Here is a 22,401-nt window from a genome sequence, read left to right as displayed (position 1 = left end):
TTACATCATTGTATTGTAATTCCCAGCTTCTTCCCCCCACCCAATTCCCTACTCATACACACAATTTGGATAAAGTAGATAAGAAAGGCCAGACCCAGAGAAAACATTTTAGAGAGATTTCTATTCAAATGCATATAATTTCATTTAAACTAATTTATAAATATATTAGTTATGAATTATGAGTTCATTTGAATTATGAGTTAATTTATGTTTCAAAATGGAGTTCCTGCTAGATATCCTCTGAAGAATAAATACATCTTATTTTCATGATGTCATCAAAAAGTAGCTAGATATAGAGTGAAGAGAAGCCTCGTTTCTAATTGTACATCAGCTATTTATGCAACTAGCCATATAAGCATAGGTAAGTCATAACATCCCTCAGCCTCTATGTTGTCTTTTATGAAATGGGGATAATATTTTAGTAGCACCTCATAAGATTATCCTCAGTTTAAAACGAGATTATATATTTAAAGCACTTTGTAAACCTTTAACATCTTATGTACTTGTCAAGTATTATAATTATTCACATGTAGATAATGTTCAAATCATGTAAAATAATTTGTTCTCAATATATTAAACACCTCCAAACATCAAGTGATGCTAGTTTTCCTAGAAAATCTTTCCTTCTTTCATAGTGCAAAGGTAAACTTAAGGCTGAATTATAACAAATTTTAGGTTTATTTAACCATTTAACTAGTATTAGAATGTTTTCGATAAAATTATATTGGATAACTAAAATTCCAAAAAAGGGGCAAGTGGGAGAGAGACAGGCATTTGTGACTTAATTATCTGGCTTGTATGTTTATTCTTTGCACATGAATTAGAATCTGAGGACACTTTTTTTTTTCATTGTGTATTTTGGATACCTAATCAGTGATGCATTTCATATATATAATCTTGCTTGAATAGTGGATAGAACTGGATTTGGAAGCAGAAAGACTTGGACTCAAATATTACTTCAAACACATATTGTGTGATCCTTAATTTCTTGGTGCCACAGACATCTTTCTAAGAGCATAAAATAAGGAGCAGGTAACAATTTGTTTTTAAAGAAAAATGCCTCACTGGTGTCCTCCCCTCCATGACAAAATCTCAGATTCAATCAAAAATATTGGTATCCATGTAAAGAATAAACTTTACATGGGCATTAGATGAATTTTATGTAATTATATAAAATATTATTAATAACCAAGGATTTGTGCCAGGAGAAAATTATAACAATAAATAATCATATAATCAACTAACTGCATATATTCATCATATGCAAATATAAACACATACTATAGTGAGGAAGGCATCATGATTATTTGTTGGTAATTTACTTTTAGCATTTTCCTTAGTTGAAACCTTAAGAAAATGTTTTCAAAGCAATGAATAAAAAATATAGTTGTGTTAGTATGGTTTTTAGAAGAGACTAATGAGAGAGAAAATGTGAAAGCAAGGAGGCTAGAGGAAAAAAAGGTTATTATAGTTGTCTGGTTAAAAGACAATTAGAGGATATATATATATATATATATATATATATATATATATATATATATATATATAGGATACATTTATAATACTATATATATATATATATATATATATATATATATATATATATATATATATATAATACATTTGATAAAGGATGGAAAGAAAGGAGGAGGAAGATCAGAGAGCTGAGAAACATTATAGAGAAAAAAGTCACGTTTCATATTTTTCCTCATAATAGATAGGAATGATCTTCCAATTTTGTCTTATTTCACAGTTATAACTAACCTCTTGCTCCTGTTCTCATTCAGTCCAGTTCAGTTAAACTCCATGGACAACATATAATATGGTTAATATAATTATGTGACTATTTTTCTCTTTATTGAAAATCAGAGATGATGTTCTAGTCTGAAATATCATAAATAAAATAAATGAAGTACTTATTGATTTCTTCTCAACATCAGATATAAAAATGGTGAGAAAAATCTTATAATATCAATGTTGCAGAAAATTAATGGAAAACACCTACATAATCTAAATGCTTGGATATGATAATACTTCTAGTTCCTGGTCTACTTGTATAATCTGTGTGAGGAGGGAGATAAAGAGAATTCATTCTTGTGAATATCTGGCATCTTCTGTCTATTCATTTAAAAAGAAAATAATTTATAAATTGTTGGGCAATCTTGCTTATTGAAAAGAAGTTTAAAGTTTAGTCAGGAATACAAGAAAATTTTTTCCTCTGTATCTCTGGCTTCATGGTATTTTACCCTTAGATGTTCGCTTGTCTTTAAATCTCATGAATACTTTTCTCCCCCAACCTATTGTTAACAGTACCCTGTCATAAACCCAAGCAGTCAATTGATCAATCAATATACTGTAATGATATAATACTCTATGTTCCCTCATTTGATCCTTACGATACCTTGGTAAGGAAAGTAATGAAAATGTTATCATTCACTTCTTAAAGAAGAAGAAAGTGAGGCTCACAGAGAATTGTGAATTGCCTAAGGTCACATAGGTAGAAAATGGGAGAAACAGAATTTCAACCCAAACTTAAATTTAATTTAAATAATTCAATTCAATTCAATGATAATTTAATTAAATTTAATAATTTTATGAATACCTACATATTGACATATGTATATATACATATATTATAGATATCTGCATATTGACATACGCAGTCTTCCAGTTGACCATTAGCATTAACATTGTTTCAGGTAATGTTAAGATGACTGTCAGATAACACATAGAGAATATAATGTCATGAATGTGTACCCACATTAAGGATTCTCTAGTTCTTAATACCATGGATCATAGAGAAATTCAGTAGCTGTCGAATTGTCATGACAAAATCCTAGAAGATATTTGTGTCTGATTGGAAATGTTCTGAATCCCTAGTTATCTCTGGATGGAGGAAAAAATTAAAAAATAAAAACTTAGAAGAATGGATCTTTTGAGTGAAAAAGCTTTGAGCTGGAATGGACCAAACAAATCAGGTATCTGCAGTAGATCAGATTTCAATACTGTAAACCCCCAGATATAGCAAGCCATTAAATTGCTTAAATAGGGACAAACCAGCCTAGCAGCTGGGGATTAATAGTGAACACAAAGAAATGAATGAATGCACAGATTTTTGGAAAGAACAACGGAGTTCAAGAAAGGCTTTATGTATGATGTGGCACTTGAACTGAATCTTAAAGGGAGATCCTAATCAACCTACTTTTGTGGAGTCTTAGCTTGAAAGAAAGCTTAGCTCTGTTTTTTTGGAAGCCATTTTGTGATGAGAGCCAAGAGTCTGGAATGGAGTTTTAGGGTCTAACTGGCCCTTGATAAGAAACTTAAAAGAAGGAGGTTAATAAGGTGGAGAACAGACTCAGAATCTGAAGTGTGTGGTGAATTTATGTCAAGATAATAATGTAGACTAAAAATGATTTTCTCTAACAGACATTAAGTAAGAATTTTAGAGTCTTTGGACCTAAAATATATTAGACATGGGAAATAAAGTAGCCCAAAGTTCATTGTCGAAACCAAAACTTTGAACCCTAGAATTTTAGAAGAGAATTGTAAGAAGTGTCACAGAAGAATCAATTAAAATATTTTCAAATAGGGGAAAAGCCATATGCTATCTGAGAATATAATATACTAGGTCACTTGGGAATACCCCACCACCAATGAAATTTTAAAATACTGATCAGCAGTAGAAACCATGCATTGATAACCCCTTATATTATGATTCCAGTACTCATAATTGGTCTAAACAGTTTAAATATTTCAAATTTATGGGAAAACTATTGTTGTAACTCTAAGGCATCCTGTTGTCATTTGGGATAGTATTAATGATTAAAGAATTGTCTCCTATATCGAATATTCTACTTCTGCAATTCTGCCTTTTGAGATCAAGTAATATAATTTAATCCTTCTTCTCCATGATAGTACTTAACATACTTAGTGATAGCTATCATGATCATCATTGCTCTCAAATTTTTCTAAGTTTGAGGCAAAACACATTTTCTTCACAGTCCTTTTCACCTCCAATGACCCTCTTCTGGAAATTTTCCAGCTTAATGGGGTGTAATGGAAGACTGACCAATAATCCAGCCTAAGAATATATATTAGATGTTTGTTGCCGTAGAACATTTTTGATGTGTAGTACAATAAACAAATCTCTTGCATCGTTTTAGATGAGTTGCTATTATGTTGTCTCTGTAATACCGTGTTTGTGAATTGAATTTTTTTTCAACTCCAGTATAAAATCTTATATTTATTCCTATTAAATTCTGCTTGTTACATTTGACCTAATGTTGGTTTGTTTTTTAGCTAGTAGTTATCCCTTTGGATGATTCTGTCATTCATCTTATTAACAGTTAGTTTTCAGTCATTTGCAAATTTGCTAAATAAATCATCTATGTCTTAATCTAAGGATAGATCCAACATAGTAGTTTACCTCGTATGTGCCTGTGGCTACACTTATAGTCAAAGATAGCCCCTGTTCTCAAAAAGCTTTCACTGAACTGGATCTCAATAGAGACCTCCTTCTGTTAGCCCCCCCCCCCATCAATCCATTAATTAGTACTTATAGAATATTTCCATTCTACCACCTCCAAATTAATCTAATTCTATTATTTCTTAACCCATATCTCTTCAGATGTATTTTTTCAACAAGAAAAGCTCCTTTTATCAACTCCCTTTCTGGAAAATAACTACTCTCCCACACACATACTTCCTATTCTTGAAACATTAGACTTTACTATTCCTAATACCTGACATCTTCTGTTATCTGTCCTTGCATCCTTCTGAAAGTCTTTGAAAAATACCAATAGTTTTATGAGTTTCTTGTGAATCTGAGTATCTTGAAACAACTTATGCTTTCTTCCTCATTAGCATTGTAGCTGTGTCTTTTCTGAATTTAGTCGTATATTAGGATGATGATTAAGAGAAGAGAAAAAAAAAATAATCATATGAGAACAGGATAAGATACATATCATCCCTGTTGTCCTATGTGGTACTGAAGTACACTGGGGTATGCAGGGAATGGGGAATGTCTTCAGTAATCTTACATCAGATGACTTTATACACCAATATTTTATTCAACCAAAGAAAGCAGATATTTCATTCATTGTGCAATAATCCATATAATAGACACAAAAGAATACAAAAAAAAAAAAAAAAGAAACTTGTCACAGGATTGTTTCAAATTGAACTCCATTGAAAAGTGAAGAAAAAAAATGGAATAAGCTTAGAATGATAAGAGCTAGGTTTTTGTTTTTAAATAGCACTTTAAAGATTATAAATAGGTTAACAACACTGTCTCTGGGGTCAGAAGACTAGAGTCCATATCCCACTTTGATATTTTGATCAATTTAATCTTGAGTTAATCACACTTACAAAATTAGGAGTTGTGTTAGATGGCAGATGAGATTCCTTCTTGCCCTAAATTTATCATCCTGTGACTTTTTTTTTTTTTTTTTTTTTTTTTTTGATATGTGGAGTAAGACAAGGAATGATTCAAATTCCAGTTCACCTGAGTGAAATTAAGTCAGGCCCTTCACTGCCCTGGGACTAAATTATATTTTTACATAAAAGGAGGGTTTGAATTAGATAATCTCTAAATGAATGATGAGAGCCAATTCTTCCTTTCCTCCTCCTGAATTTAGCCAACAAAATATAGATTTAACATAGTTTGGAAAATTAGTATTAATCTCTGTATCATCTTTGTCTTCCTTCCATTTTCTTTTTAAAAATATGAAAAACAATATTTTAACACATAAGGCATACGTTTTAACAATAGGAATTGCCAAGAATTTTTATTTCCTAAGAAAAATAAATTTGTTTGTTTTCAGTTTTGTTGCTAGAAAAAGTATGTATTAGATTCAGTTGTGAAATCCTGATTTCAAAAAGTGAACATTCAAATTACAAGGGAGAATCTAGAGGATTTATATTTTTAAAAATTTCTTGATAATAACATGTAGCTGTTTTAAAAATTCCACAACAAAGGTGAATTTGTTGTTGTTGTTGGTATTGTTATTCCCAAAATCTTAGTTAATTTTTTTGAATTTATCTCAGAGTATCTAGGTGCCATGGTACTAAGTGATTCACTGTTCTGAATTTGCTCCTTAATAAATTAATTCACTCAGTGCAGGGACAATAAGCTGCTTAAAAGCAACTGCTAATTCCCTCATAACTACAGTTTTATAATAGTGCCTCTCCTAAAGCTAAATTTTTGGAATAAAGTCAAGTATTAGTTGAAAGGATGTTAATGAGAGAAGTCTTCACTTTTTTAAACAACTGTCAGTGATCCATTTCACTATCTTCCTATTTAAGCCAATCAATGAACTTAAACATTGGGCTAGAGGGCATACAAAACCATGAGTTTTAGGTGTTTTGACAGGGCATTTTTTGAATTATAATTAACATCTGTGCTGCTATCATCATTGAAAACACTGAATGAATTAAGCTTTGTGAAAATCTTTCATTCTTTTCCTTTACTACATTTTTTTAAATATTTCTCTTAAATGGTACTTGCAATTTCCATTATGAAGTATCTTTTTTAATGAAGTAAAAATAACAATTTTTTTCAGAAGTCAAGGAGTTTTTGCATTGACACATATTTTGGTCCATTTGTACATAAAAGTAGATAACTTTTCCATAAGTGAAGGTTTGTCTGGGAAGTTTAGGATAGATTCACAAGTCTATTTATCATTTATTCAATCTCTCTGTGTTTATATGTATTTTTATACATGCTTTTCTAATACTTCTAAAACATCCACTAAGTATTTTTTAAGAAAATAATCAATAAATTTTAAACAATTCCACACTTTTCACTTCCAAATCGTTTATTTTTCATTGATTGTTTGGTACTTTTTCCATATTTGAAGGAAGAAATCTGAAAAAGTTCTAGAATTGATGAAGATTATATATTTATTGTTAGTAATATAAGATTACCAACAGCAATTGTCATGTATTCTTATATAGCCAAAAAGCAGTCTCTCATTAACATATATCCACCTCAGGTATCTGTATCAAACACTTCTAAGGAGGTTAAGAAGTGGGAATTGAATCTTGTTCTTCATATCTAAACCAGCTCTTAATCCACTAAACCTTTCCTGCCTCAGATATATATTAACCATGTGAGTTTGGGTAATTCATCAAATCCCTTGGTGCTCCAAGCCAGGGCATCCTAAACCTTTTCCACTCTTGACCTAGGTATATAGGTATGTAAAATAGGTATACAAATCAAACATTTACTGATAATGAATTTTAATTTTGTGAGCCAAGAGTTACAGTTTGAGAAGCTTTGATCTGAGCAACTCTTTAAGTAAGAAAACATTGCAAAACTGCATTGATAGAGGAAGTTAACCTAAATGAATGTTTGTTATGCCAAAAAAGAAAAAGTTAAAGGTATAATCTGTGTTTCTATCCTACTATTGAAGGTTGGGAATCTAGATAGTGCAGTGGATAGTACTGGGTCTGGAATGAATATCTGAGTTCAAATATGTTTTCAGACATTTACTGTATGATTCTAGGCAAGTCACTTAACCATATTTGCCTCTATTTCTTCATCTGCAAAATGAGCTGAAAAAGAAATGGTAAACCACGCCAGTATTTTTTGCCAAGAAAACCTTAAATGGGGTCATGAAGAGTTGGATATTTCTGAAACAACTGAATAACAAATTGAAACTAGGAATAGGCTAGGCTCTATGTGTTAACTTATAGTTTATCTACTTCCAATATTACATAGTGGTAGATGACAGAAAACTGCTAATTCAAAAGGTATTTTTAAACTCCTAGGCATTCAGTAGATTGTATTGGCATAGTTAGGTTTTTTTGTTGGTTTTTTTTTTTCCCCTTCAAATGAATCATAAGTTACATTTGAGAAATTCATTTCTGTCACTGCTATTGCATGGGATTCCCTATTTTCCAGGAGACCCACTTTGGGGGTGGTTCAGCATGATTAGAGATATATTTAGTGATAGATTCTGAACTTAAGCCATAATGATTTTTCCAGATGACAGTCCAGTTTTATAAATCTTTCCAGGGGTTCACAGAGCTAAAAGCCTTTGACTGTTATCTAGATTAAAAAGAAAGGGGTCATTGTACGGGCCACTTCTATTAGAGAAAAACAACTTGACACCCTAAATAGTATCAATAATACTTGGCAAGAGCCAGCTGCCTTGTGACTTTATTATTATGGAAGGATAAAGTAAAGTAGCAGAAGCCAGGTCTTCTAAAAGTATCTGTCCGTATTTTGAATATAAGGATTTAGTCAACAAATATTTTATCAAGCACTTATGTCCAAAATTTGCTAAGCATTGGGGTTACAAAGAAAGGCAAGTATGGTCCCTAGTCCCAAGTTCTTGTCCTGATGGGGAAGAGAACCTATAAATAATTGTGGTAAATATTATAAATATCATGTAAATCGAAGGTAATTTTAAGGAGGGAAGACTAGTAGCAGGATAACTAGGAAAGGTCTCCCTGAAAGCATGACCTGAATTTTGTAGGAAGCCAAGAGGTATAGGTGAAGAGGGAGAATATTCCAAGCATAGGTACAAAATCAATACAAATATTTGGTGGAGGGAGATGGAGTGTCCTTTGAAGGAAAAGAAAGGAAACTAGCTGAATCAGAGAGAGCATGGAATGAAAAAAAAAATCTAAAAAAATATTTAAAGGTAGAAAAGAACCACATGGTAAAGAATTTTGCCAGAAGATTTTATATTTGATCTTGGAGGTATAAGGAATCATTAGAATTTATCGATGGATAAGAGTGACATAGTCCTACAATTTAGGAAAATTAAGTTGGCAGCTAAGTAGAGAATGGATTAAGAGTGACAAGAGATTTGAGGCAGATATCTAATTAGAAGGCTCTTGTAATTTAGGACTAAGTGGGGATGATGAGAACCTGTACAAGAATGATGACCGTGTAAATGTAAAAAGAGAGTTGAAGGCATATAAGAAATATTGTGAAGCTAAAAATAACTAGATTGGACAATGTATTAGATATGTAGAGTGAGTATAAGAGATGGGCTGATGACAGCAAGATCTCAAATGTAAGTAGCTAGGAGGATGGTGGTGCCCTCAGCCATAATAAGAAATATGGAAAGTGGGGAAACTTTGGATAGACATCTAATGAGTCTTTTCTAGAAATGTTGAATTTGAGATGTCTATAGGACATTTGATTCAAGATGTCTACTAAGCATATATGTATGTATATATATATACTTATATAAGTATGTGTGTATATGTATACACACATATATAATTTACTATTTAAGTATTATAAAAAGTACAATGAATTGATTTAAAGTTTCATGTTAACTTCTTTTCCTTTATAAAGACAAAGAAATATTTACTTTTATTCCTACTTGTATTTTAGTGTATCCTACATATCGAGTCTTGAGACTGCATTGAACAAAATATTTTTATGACATTTATTCTGATTTGTTATCCTAATGATGGAATTAAGAGTAAGCTATAGAGAGTAGACAGGAAATGTTTCCCATCTGTAGAGCACACCTGCTAGGATTATAATGAATGAACCACAAAAGATTTTAAGGTACTATTTAGTCCTATTAAGGTCCTTAAAATCTGATAACAATGTGAGGATTATCTCAAAAGAAGGCATTATGACTTTATTTCAGGCAACTCCTAAGAAATCTTCCTTTGTCTTTTCTCTTTGTCCTCTTCCAGTTATCCTGTCTTATCTCTTTCTTATACACATTTTACTATAGTTTCTTCTGGATCTTCCTCCAGGCTTTCAAAGTTTTGTCAGCAATTCTTTTACTTTTCTACTTTTCTTCATGTGCATCTGTGTAGGGAACTCCCATTGAGTAACCTCCCCTCTATAAAATTAAATGATTTATCTAAAGTCGCAAAGTTAGCCTGGTGTAACAGTGCCAGTGTCAGAGGGTCTGAGTTCAAATTCTTTCTCTGTTTGAAGGCACTAAAGAATAGAAAAGTTGAGTTTGAATTCTACTTCTTAACACCAGGAAGACACCAGTCTGGCCTCAGATATTTATTGGTTTTGTGACTTTGGTCAAGTTACTTAATCTGTAAAATAGCAATAAAAAATGGTACCTACTTTTCAAGGATTAATGTGAAAATTCATTGAGATAATATTTGTGAAGTATTTAGCCTAAGTACTAAACTTATGGTCTGCATGAATGGTACCAAAAGAGATAGTCTCCAATGATAACAAAAAGGAAACTGCACAAAGGTGAGGGAGTAAGAATGGGTAACTTTATGTCTGGCTTCTTGTTATGCAAAAATAAATTCAACTTGTCTTTTTTTTTTTTTTTTTTTGAACATAATCCTGATTCTTTCAACATGTTTCCCTATTACATCAGCTTTAGAACTTTAATGACAATGTTAATAAAGGTACCCGGATTAATTTTACTGCAATATTATCTTTATTCCAATGTGTCATGTTTACTAGTAGAGATTGTACTTTTATCTTTTCCAAGTTATAATAAAATCACTTCCCATTTTATGTACTCAGAAAAAATAAGTGAATTATTCTGAATTTCTTATATTATAAAGACATTGATACAATTAAATATCTTTTCTGAAGGTTAAGCTATCAAAGTAAGGTTGTTGGAAGGCAGTAACTTCCCCCCTTTCATTAGAAAGGAATGTTACATGACTGACAATGGGCCTCACAGGAAATATAGCATAAAAACACAGACAGTTTATAGAGATGTCATAAAAAATTCATATCTTGTACTTACTATACTGAAATAAAGAAGCTCATCTTGAAAATAACTATATTAATGAAGCAAATAATTTCCTTAGGTTAAAAAGGTGCTTTCATAGAGATAATTACAAATTATACATAAAAGAGATTCAAGAAGTTATTTTCTCAATTTACTTGTCAGTATAGGATTGTTTTTGAATGACATGAAAGATGTCACTTCCATCATTTCTCTTAGAAGATAGTTTCATACACTTTACTTTTCATTGTTCTTAAGGAAGTCAGCCAATTTTTTTTTTAATTTCTACTTTGTCTTGTAGCTTTAAAACACAACATGTTTATTTTTTATACCTAACATTTTATCCTAGTTAAAATTACAAATAGTAGCCACATACTTGGATAAATATATAACCCATGTCTATTTTTAATACATTCTGATTTCCAGATGCTAAACAAACTTTTTTCAACAAATTCACCCAATTTGCCCCTAAAGTTTCTTGGACTTTAGAAAAGGCAAAATTCAAAGAAGCACTTGTCTGCAGTGTTACATCATTTGCATGTTTTTAGGGCTTTATTGCACTGCTAGGTACCTTGAAATCTGGAGTCCTGTGTTCTTAAACTTTTGTGCTTTTATACTTCCAAACTAAAAATTTGGAGGAAAAGTCCACAGATATTACAAGAGTTCTTAGAGAATCAAAATATTTAAAGCCATATTTTACACAATCCCAGTCCTTTTTATTACCAACAGGTTTAAGTAACTTATCTTTGGCTCTGAAGTTATATGATTCTTTGAGCTTGGAATATTATTATACTTTATTAATTTAGACTTAGCTTCTTAATCAATAAATAGAAGAGATCGAACTAGATAATTTCTAAAGTCATTCCCAAACCTAAGAATCTTTGAATGACTAAAAAGATAACTGAATACTGAAAATACCTATGGTTTTAAACCAAATAATAATAATAAATCTAACTCTGTAGTTGAAAAACTCATTTTTAAGTCATTTTTCACTCTCATTTTGTAGAAATGGGACAATTCAGGATTAGAAGGGATTGGAAGGGACCTCAGTGGCCATTTATTCTATCACATACCCAAAAAATCTGCTTGGGATGACCATGTATATTAACATTTGAACTAGCTCCATCTGCAAATGTTGACTTTTCATCTGTGACCACAGCATAAAATGTGCATGAGAACTGTGTGAAATATTTAGTCCTTGTTTATTCATTAACCAAAGATTTTTGTCAATTCCTTCTGTGTCTGTTTCTCAAAGTAGTTGTGGATGCATTCCTAATATTATGCTTGTGTTTTAAGGTAGAATATTGATTAAAGGATTAAACTTAATTTAGAATCAGAAATGTAAGTAATTATTACTAATATAAATTCAGTTACAAAACATCTGTGTGTTGATTGACAAGGTGATTTATTCAGAACCTCAGTTAAGTGAGAAATTAAAAGTTGTATTTTCTTTATCTTGTCTATACCTCAGTTAACTTATGAGTAACATGGAAAAGGTAGAATTATTTAGTGTAGTAGTATCTCAAGACAAAACTCAAATAGAAGGGAAGGAGGGAACTAATTTATACATAAAGATCTTTATGGATCACATATTAATTTAGTTTTAAAATATAATATCTATTTTTGGTGTTTTATTTATTTTGTTAAATATTTCCCTCTTACATTTTGATTTGGGCTATATTTGGGAATATTGTGGGTCTCATGTTTCTGGTATCTGGATAGAAAACTGGACTTGTAGTTGTTAAGACTTTGGTACTACTGCATCTGACATCCCTGTCATTTTGGGCAAGTCATTCTATCTTACAATGCCCTAGGCAATTCTATGACAATAAATTACTCAGCAGGTGCTGATATGCATTTATTCTCTGACAATTCATAAAACAATAAAAATTACAGTTTACCCCCTTCATCTTCTTCTTTTGCCTCTTCCCCTCATGCCAACATGCTTAGAATTGTAGGTTCTCAAGCAGAGAAGAAGGCCATTTATTCCAATCTTCTCATTTTATCCATAAAAAAATCAAAGCTCTAAGAAATTCTCTTAATGAGACTCTTAAGGTCATTTAAGTAGTAAATAGAAGAGCTGAGATTTATATTCAGGTACTCTAGATTCTAGTAGTTCAACATCATGTTTCCAGAAAAGAAAGCTGTAGAGAAATATCATAACAGGACTTAGAAGGTACAATTAAGTGAAGCAACAATAAGAATGTAGCATCAGGAGATAATCATAATAACTCACAATGACATGTTGTTGTCAGTGTGCATTCCTCACAGAAACTCTGTGACTTAGGTAGTGTGTGTATAAATGTATTTTTAAACTATTGGAAGACAGAAAGTACAAGAATGGGACAAGTACATATCCCTGAAGACCTCTAAGATTCTTATGCAACCTGTAGTATTCAACTATAGTTGAATTTGTAGTCAAGTTTAGTAATTTTAGACTGGTGTTTCAAAGCAATAGACATCTCTGATGACCTTTGTGATTGAGGATGATCAATAAATGTTAGTGAGGATGATGATGAGCAGTATTATCTCAATAGCAGAGAAGAATCAAGTGGGAATTATGGCTGTCAAATGAATATTATTCCAGTGCTGCTTTCTGATTCCTTTTGGATTTACGTGAACTTACCTGTATCTCTCTGAAACTTGCATACTCATAAGCTACCATGGTATGTTAAGTCACTAGAAAGAAAATGGCTTAAATATGGTATCCTTCACTGAAGACCTGTTTTCCTATTTTATAATGGGTTCTTAAAATCTATTGCAATAAAGTGTAAGTACCAGGTTAGAAAAGCTTATATTACAAATCCAGAGAGTTGCCCTATGCTATCAGAGAATGAGCAGACCTAAATTTGGAGAGGCCAAAAGTTTGATCAATAGACAGTATTGACTATAGCAATTTGTGATGCTTTAAATAAGTATTTCTTTGAATAAAAATATTAAATTGAATTGTCAGTTTATAAATTAAAAAAAAAACACAGTAAAAAGAGATCTAGATTTCTTAAGTCAGAGCTGGAATTGGCTATATTACAAGGTAGGCAGCCAACATGAGTATAATATGTAGGGAGAATGCTTTTAAAATATTATTTAAATTTAAATATTATTATTACTTGTAAATGCATATATTATAAAGCCATTAAGTTATGTTTCTGTGGTTCCTAGATATTTATTTTATAAAAAGTCAAGTTTCCTGTGTTTCAGTAAAAGTTCAAAAACTCTGTAATGCAAAGGAGCTATAATTTTCAGCTCTTTCCAGACCCACAAATGCACTACTTTGGCTTTGCCCAAAAGAATCTTAATAGGAAGGTTACCTATGAGAGAATGTGGGTATGACAATTAAGTAGTATTGCCAACAGTCTAATAACAGTGAACAGAATAATAAATCATAAGGAAAAGTCTATATAAAATGGAAGATGATTGAGGAAAAATAAAAAAGAAATGAAAAAAACCTGTCATTCCCAAGCCTAAATTTAACTGGGATTTTCTTTGTGCCCATTTGAACAAAAACGAAAGTGTCAAATCATCCTTCTTTTTTAGGATACTCAGCAATACGCAGTTCTATGCATGAGACTTTCTCACCTTAGTGTGCAAGTCTTTGGGGAAAACAGTAAAATTAGAACATATGAACAAATGAAGTTTCATAATAGTAGCAATGCTTTTTCTCATCAAAAAGTTCATTTCACAATTGGATTTAGGATTAATTGTTAAGTGGAGAAAAAGTTGAAATTGAACAGAGGCTTAAAAAAAGCTAATGAGATTAGAGAAGCATTAAATATATATATATATATATATATATATATATATATATATATATATATATATATATATATGTATATGTAGATAAAATGTTTATACCTGACGTGATAATTCAATCTGTTCAGTACTATTTTATCCACCAGAAGACTGTTCTTCAAATCAAGGAATATCAGCTTATATAAGGGCACAGAAATACACCTAAATGAAAATTAACTAGAATATGTAAGGCAACACAATAAAAAAATTACTCAAATTCCCTCTTTGGAGCTAGAAAATTTTGAAGAAGCAGGTTGAAAAGCAGCTGGTCAACATGCCAGAAGCTACTTGCTAATTACAGCAGTGAGTTAATCAATGAAACAATAGTTTAGCTTCTGGGTATAATAAAATAAGATAAAAGACCATTCAAATTCCCTACCATTTAGGTATAGTCAGGATTCTATTGGCATAGATAATTTCCCTCCTAAACCTGCTTCATTTCAAGGCACCAGTTCATACAGCTGCCTGACAGCTGTTCACACCCAAAACTACAAGAAAAGAACTGACTCTCTGAAACACATACACTCTCTCTCTGTCTGTCTGTCTCTGTCTGTCTGTCTCTCTTTGTTTCTCTGTCTCTGTCTCTCTCTGTTTGTTTCTCTGTCTCTGTCTCTCTATCTCTGTCTCTCTCTATTTGTCTCTCTGTCTCTCTGTCTCTGTCTCTCTATCTCTGTCTCTCTCTATTTGTCTCTCTGTCTCTCTGTCTCTGCCTCTGTCTCTGTCTCTCTGACTCTCTCTGTTTCTGTCTCTCTCTGTCTCTCTGTCTCTCTCTCTATAAATGGGGTGGTGCTCAAGTAGAGATAGTAGGGAGGAAGGGACAGTTAGAGCTGATGTAAATATTTACCAAGGCCATTCAAAAGAGTGTTTTGTTATGTACTTTTGTGTTTGCTTTCAAAACATTTAAATGCAGTGACAGATGGCTTGTACAATTTTATCAGCACTTGTGTCTTTATATATTCAAGCAGCCAAGGCTGATAACTGAGCTCATGCATTACAGATTACACTGGAAACAAATACTAGAAGAGGGGGGGAAAATCAATAAAGGAATTCAGTGTGTGTGGGGGGGAAACACTTAATACAGGGATTTTAATTTCCTTTGACAGAAAGGATGGAAGTGACTGTACTTATAAAAATAACAGGTATTTAGAAAACAATTGTCTGCTACAGGCTGAGATGAGTTAAAATTATAAACCATCATTAAAAGAAAATAATCTTAGTAGGGGCCTAAATAATAACTATTAGTCAAACATTATACTTTTCAGGTCCAATTTACATGTTAAACATTTACTTTAATTTTATTTTACTGTTATTTGGTACCAATTAGTTTTTTGGTTGTCATTGAAAAAAAAAATTTGCAGATTGAATGCTTTAAAGAGATGAACTAATTACATTGCTGAAATCATTCTCTCTCACAGAAATGAAGGATATTAGGTATAAATATATAGATATATTATGCTAGAGTAGACAGTCTTTTTAAAAATAAAAGACATTGTACCTGCAGAAGGAAACTTCCAAAATCATTTAGCATTATTCATCATAGTGTATTTAAAACGAATTTTTCTTTCTATAAGCCTCAAACCAACTGAATATGATAGATAGATATGGAATTGAATGGCATATGTGTAAAGGTTACCTACTTTGTCTTCTGTTTCATGTCTCAGGGGTGAAATAATCAAAACAACACCCAAAAAGCACCAACTCACAGAGGACTGACTGGCCAGCTGCTCAAGTTTTTATCTAAAAGATTTACCTAAGAATTAGCAAAACTTTGCTAAAAATCCAGATAGAATTATCACCCCAGACATTTCATTTAAGGGACCTAATAATGTATAATTAATATATGTGCACATCTATGTAAATCTATGTGCACACACACATATAACACACTTTAGTAGGACAGGAACTTTGTCTTACTGTTTATTTAACCTTCAATCATTGACATAAACTATCCCACTTTGCTACTGAAGTCCATTTGTTAACTATCCATTAAGCTGAAAATGAGAAATGAAGAGAATGAACACTATTTCTCCATATGGCTTATCTGTGAATTTACACATCCTCTCCCTCCTGTGTGGCACATGTACATTTTATATCTCCCAAAGACTTCTTTCTTGATTTATTCAGCCTTCTTTTTTGAATTAGGTTTCCATACAGTATCAAATTTCTCTTCTCATCCTATTGATTTTATTTTATTTTATTTTAATTATTGATTTTTTTTTTTCTGGGAAAAAGCAGTTTTTATTTTTGGAAATATCAGAATACATGAACTATTGACATTAATGAACACAAAGTCTGATTTATATGTTAGTTTGAGGGCAAACTCATTTCCTTCTCCATTGATATCTAAACAATTAACAAATATTTATTAAGTCCTTATGTCTTTAAGCACTGGGGATATAAATACAAATAAAAAAAATCTCAAGTAGCTTAAATTGTTTAGAGAGATAGCATACACATATAAAAATGAAACAAGGTAATGATGCATAAGTTATGTAGCATAGACCTTATTTCCCCATGTTTACTAAACAGTAAACTGAAGCTTAGCCAATAATTTTTTGACTCATTTATAGTTACAAAGGCTGTTCAAAGTCAAGGCTTGGACTTGAACTCAGCCAGATTTTTTTTTTTTTTCCCAAGACTTTTTTTTTTTTTTTTTTTTAAGAACAAGTATCCAGATGAGATAAATTAGATGATCTCTTATAATATGCAAGATTTCCTTATCATGTATCCATTAGATGCCTAATGATGTGCTTGGGACTATTCTTCTAGTAATTGTGTAAGAATAAAAATAGAAATGCAAAATGTAAAACCTTCCTTTAAGGGCCTACTTGGAGAGAGAACTAACACACAAGAAGCAATCATGAATCAGGTTATAGTCATATAAGTACTCAATTATGTTGTGTGATCTCCACATGTTGAATAAGTTCAGAGGACATAATATAATCAGTGGTTAAATTACTTAAGGAGAGGAAGGAAGCCTTGGAGGGCTTCTTTAAATTTTGTTTAGATCTGGATCAGCAGATTAAGGAGCAAAAATTTTCTATTGAAGAAACAAGCATGAAAAAATATTGAGTTGAGTTTGGCATGTTTTTAGGACAGTAGGGAGACATGAGATAAGCAGATTAGGAAATCATAGAATATAGGAATACTCAAGAGGCAGGTGGAGCCATTGCAAATGAAGTGCTATGAAAGAAGTTTTCAAAAGTTTTATGAGCAGTTGACAAACCTATGAAGGCAGTACTTTAAATAAGTAGACTCAGAACCATATACAAACATGAATTTTTAATTTATTTTTGTTTTTATGAACTTTGCATTTTTTTATTTTCTTTTTTCTTTTTCTTTCTTTCTTTTTCTTTTCTTTTCTTTTTTTTTTTTTTTTTAAGACAGGTTAGCCCACTAAAAACAAAAACAAAAACAAAAACAAAAAACAAATATATCAGTGGATAGCAGGATGGATTAGAGTGAGGGAATATTCCAGAATAAGGAAAATTATCTGGGGCAATGTTAGCAGCAAATTAGGCTGCTGATTAATGAGAGCCTGGTGGTAATGGGAATGAAAATGACAGACAGATATGAAAGATATTTTTGCGTGTGAATAATTCCTTTAAAAGGAGGAGCAAAAAAACCCCCACAAACAATTTTATGTTTAAATGAGCTTAAATAGCTTTCCCTAACATTTATAGTTCCTATTCAATGGATAGATATTATTCTTTCAAATCTCCCCTCCTTCTAAATTTGCCTTCCTCTGATCTGTGAAAAGGATTCCCTAATTCACATAGGAATGTTTAAAAATGAAAGCTATAATTAACCTGTAGAACTAACAACCTCAGAATATTATGAAGGCTAATGGCTATCTTTTTTTTTTTTTAATCTTATAACCACCACCCATAATTATTGAGTATTTAAAAATATGATAGTGTGAGCTAAAAATAACTTTGGAATTTAGTATATCCTAATTACTAAATTACATTTATTGCTGACATGATCCAAACTAGCAGAAATGTTTTCTTTTTTTCCTACTGATTAATGTCTGCGTTTTAAAGTACTATATGCCCATAGCATTCATGCCTATCCACTTAACCTCATTTGAAAAATCAATCGTAATTTCCAAGCTATCACGTATCACTTGACTGCTTAATCAAGGGAGAAAAAAAGTTCATTTCCATAACTATTTGACTTATTGAAATTGAATTTATTTTTTCTTTTTAAAAAAGTTTTAAATTCACACCTTAGCATTGAAATCCTTGTTCAAATTTATATTTTACATAGTCTGATGAAGATAAAGATGGTGTTTATTAATATTTTCCTGAATATTATACCATATATGATTAAATCAGCATATTTTCTTCAGTTTTATACTTTTCGAAATTCCCTTAGGATAAGGGAGGAGGAAAATGTCAGCAGAGGATATAGCTGATTTCTATGCTGAATTTGATTTCAGAGTGCCTGCAGCTGCCCAGCTATGCTCTTACTAGTATATTATGGTTTTAAAAGTCTCCTAATACATGCTGGATTTTGAAAATCACTAAATACATTTTCATTGTGGCTTCATGAAAGCAACAATGTTAATGCTGATGTGGCAAAGCCAAGTTTTCTATTTTATATGTGAAGTCATTGGTGCAGCCTCATTTTAATTGTCCTGGGTATTAAGTAATTCTTTTGCAAGTTTTTTGGAGTTGTAGATTTTATTTTCCAAAGTTTTTAAATCTTAAATATAATATTTTATTATTTTCATGGTTTCATATATAGTTATTTTCTTCTATATATTAGGGAGAGTGTGTAAAGAAACAGGTGCATGTATGTGTCAGAGTACATAAATACAAATCAGGTGGAGATCTATCTATCTATCTATCTATCTATCTCTATCTATCTATCTCTATCTATCTATCTATGTATATATAATATATATATATATGTAAATATATATATATAGAGAGAGAGAGAGTTAAAATATGGTTTAAAACCAAAATAATGATAAGTCTACCTCTGTAGTTGAAAAATTCATTTTAAAATCATTTTTACTATGCTTTAATACACTCTTATTTTGTAGAAATGGGACAATTCAGGAATGGAAGAAATTGGAAGGGACTTCAGTGGCCATTTATTCTATCACTTACCCAAAAAAGAATCCATTCTAGCCCATCCTCATTCAAGTGGTTCTCTAACTTTTGCTTGAAGCTTTCTAATGAAGGAAGATAGATTAAATGAAAGCCCTTTTCTTGAATAAATTAAATACTCGACTTCTTCTAAGAAAACAAAATTGACAATATAATGGCTTTTAAAGAAACTAATCTTAAACATAAGAAATCCTAACCTATGTTTTTTTTTTCTTTATTTTTTTTTTTTTATCTTGTCTTCTACAGATGGGCCTCTGGGTCCTCGAGGATTAGCTGAAGCTACAGAGATGTGCACCCAAGAATGTTTGGTGTTGGGTCACTCTGATAACTGCTGGATGCCTCCTGGTCTGGGTCCCTACCAACAGCCCAAATCTCCTCTCTCCACCTTTGCCCCTCAAAAGGAATGGGTGAAGAAGGACAAACTGGTGAATGGGCACACTTTGACCAGGACCTGGAAAGAAGATAGCAACAGGAACCAGTTCAATGACCGGAAGCAGTATGGTACCAACGAAGGGCACTTCAACAGTGGCAGCCACATGAGTGACATACCTTTGGCTAATTTGAAGTCTTATAAACAGGCATCAGGAGCTGTGGAGAGTCCCAAGGAACACCAACTATAAGAAATGGCTCCTTGGGACCAAATGACTTTAGCCTATGTAGACTTGCTAATACTGTGTGTGTCAGAGCTTTACGTATTTGGTAGATTTTTAGAACTATGCTTCTTATAACAGGGATATGCACATCTTTGCATTAGTACTATGAAAGTTATGATGTCATGTGACTTAAGGGAGAAAATACTTCTACTTCTGTGGTTTTAGTTACCAGAATTGAGTAAACTCCACAGCTCTCTCTCTCTCTCTCTAGTGCAAATATCCCTTCTCGAGTTTTGTTTTTTGACCCTGGACTGCTGCTATGAACAACAGAAGATACACTTGGAAAGTGAGAGGTCAAAGAATTGCTATGATTGAAAAGCATATCCAATTAGAAAATTGTGCTCTTGTTGTCATTGATTTGTGCTGGGACCACTATACTTGACATCATACTTCAAGCAACTTAAATGATAAACTTAAACCTATTGTGCTATTAACAATGTTAGTGGACACTTGTCAGTCAATCAGTGTTCAAGTATTTGTAAATAGAAGCAAGTTATTACTAATGACTTTTGTGTACCTATAATGTTCACCTAAAATATATTGTAGCATAATTCTATGTCTTATTGTTGTTTCTTTTTTGTTTCTTTTACTTTTTCTTTTACTATTTAGCTTATTTCTTTTAGTGATGGTGTTTCTGTGTTAATAGTCTGTCTGACATACACTGTTCCAAGAAAATCAAAATACTTGTGTTTTTCTTATATAAAGGTTCTGAAATCTTGCTTCTTGCATGACAGCACGTGATAATCATGAGCTGGCAAAGAAACCCATCAACAAAAGTTTGAACAACAAAAAGACTTATGCAAGGGCTGGAAAACTCTGAACCTATACTTTTTAAAAACATTTTATTTTTCAAAGCAGCAAAATTAAAAATAATCTCTAATAAGTAGCATCTAAAAAGTGAGGAATGGAAAAGTAATATTCTCCAGGAAGTGATCCAATCCAAAGTGATCAGAAAGGTCGTTGTCATTCAGGCAATTGAATGAATCACAATTGGAGCACGTGGAAGAAATAAAATCATAATTTTAAAATAGTAGTTATATTTGAACAAATGTGTGTCTATAACTAAGACCGTTTGTATTGCTGAAAAGGCAGTTTTGTGTTTATGCTCATCTGCGTTAATGTTGTAGTAAAATGTGTTTTAGACCATAGCCACAAAATATTTAATGTGTCGTGCCTTCATGATGTAACAGAGCATTCTCCTGGTAGGCTAGTTGGGGGAAAATAAAGGGTTAAATCTCTAATTATTGCTGTTTAACTGTTTGTTATCATAGTTGGTCAATGCCTGGCAGGTACCAGCATCACGTCACTTAAGTGAAACCCAAAGAGTGACTCCTAATGTTAATAAGATCTCAGTTGCACGTACAAACAAATTCAAATTTGAACATTCTTAGGAGGTTTTTGTTAAGGCATGACAGATGATTTAAACAAATAAATAGCATGCAAAAAAAAGTCCTTACTGAGAAAAGTGAAAGTTAACTTAACACCACAATTAAACATGAGTTTTAAAGGTAATAAATAATAATAATAAAAAAATAAAACGTTTGCTAATCTGATAGTTAATTTGTTCTTACCAAAAAGTTATTTTGTATATAGCAATTCACTTTTTTTTTTTCACATTATAATGATATAAAATGGGTTGGGGGTGCATTGCTTATTGCAGTACTTATGTCAGTTTGTGAAGGGTGTTTGATGACTTTGACAGAATAAATATCTAAACAGTTATCCTTGTTACTGCTTTGCCAGTTCAACGTTATTTACAGTTATTCAGCTCTTGCAATAAATGTTCTGAATTCCCGATTGTGTTGTGTTACTTCTTTGTGAAAATGGATTCTCTTTCATGTGAATTTATGTTTATAAAGTTACATTTTAAAATTCTGCAACTCACATGGGGAAGGGAGGGGAAAGGAGGTAATAAAAAACTAATAATGTCATAATCTTGCCTGAGGGATTTTTTTGATTGTTTACAAGAATCCCTTCCTAAGAAAGTCAGAGAACACTAACCTTAGGCTGGGCCAATTACTATTTTGATGTAAAGAATTATGGTTCAGCTTTTGAAAGGTTCACAGGTAGACTTCAATACAATCTCAACTAAATGAATAGATGGTGCTGATAATATCTAAAGACCCAGAGATCAAAGACCCAAAAGCTCTGTGGACT

At 31.8% G+C, this 22,401-nt stretch overlaps 1 protein-coding gene across 5 annotated transcripts in view; it reads left to right on the top strand.

Moving 5' to 3' along the window:
- The window catches only part of PCDH9 (protocadherin 9), a 1,054,104-nt gene extending 1,032,066 nt beyond the window's left edge, over window positions 1–22,038 (top strand). For all 5 annotated transcript variants that reach the window (XM_074299223.1, XM_074299222.1, XM_074299220.1 and 2 more), the window contains one exon: window positions 19,838–22,038. In XM_074299223.1, the coding sequence (XP_074155324.1) occupies window positions 19,838–20,211 (374 nt within the window). In that variant the 3' untranslated portion in view covers window positions 20,212–22,038. The remainder of the gene's footprint in view (window positions 1–19,837) is intronic.
- Window positions 22,039–22,401: the final 363 nt, after the last annotated feature.

The sequence above is a fragment of the Sminthopsis crassicaudata genome, chromosome 3 (assembly GCF_048593235.1).
Source record: "Sminthopsis crassicaudata isolate SCR6 chromosome 3, ASM4859323v1, whole genome shotgun sequence".
Lineage (NCBI taxonomy): Eukaryota > Metazoa > Chordata > Mammalia > Dasyuromorphia > Dasyuridae > Sminthopsis > Sminthopsis crassicaudata.
This window is presented reverse-complemented; position numbering and strand designations above follow the sequence as displayed.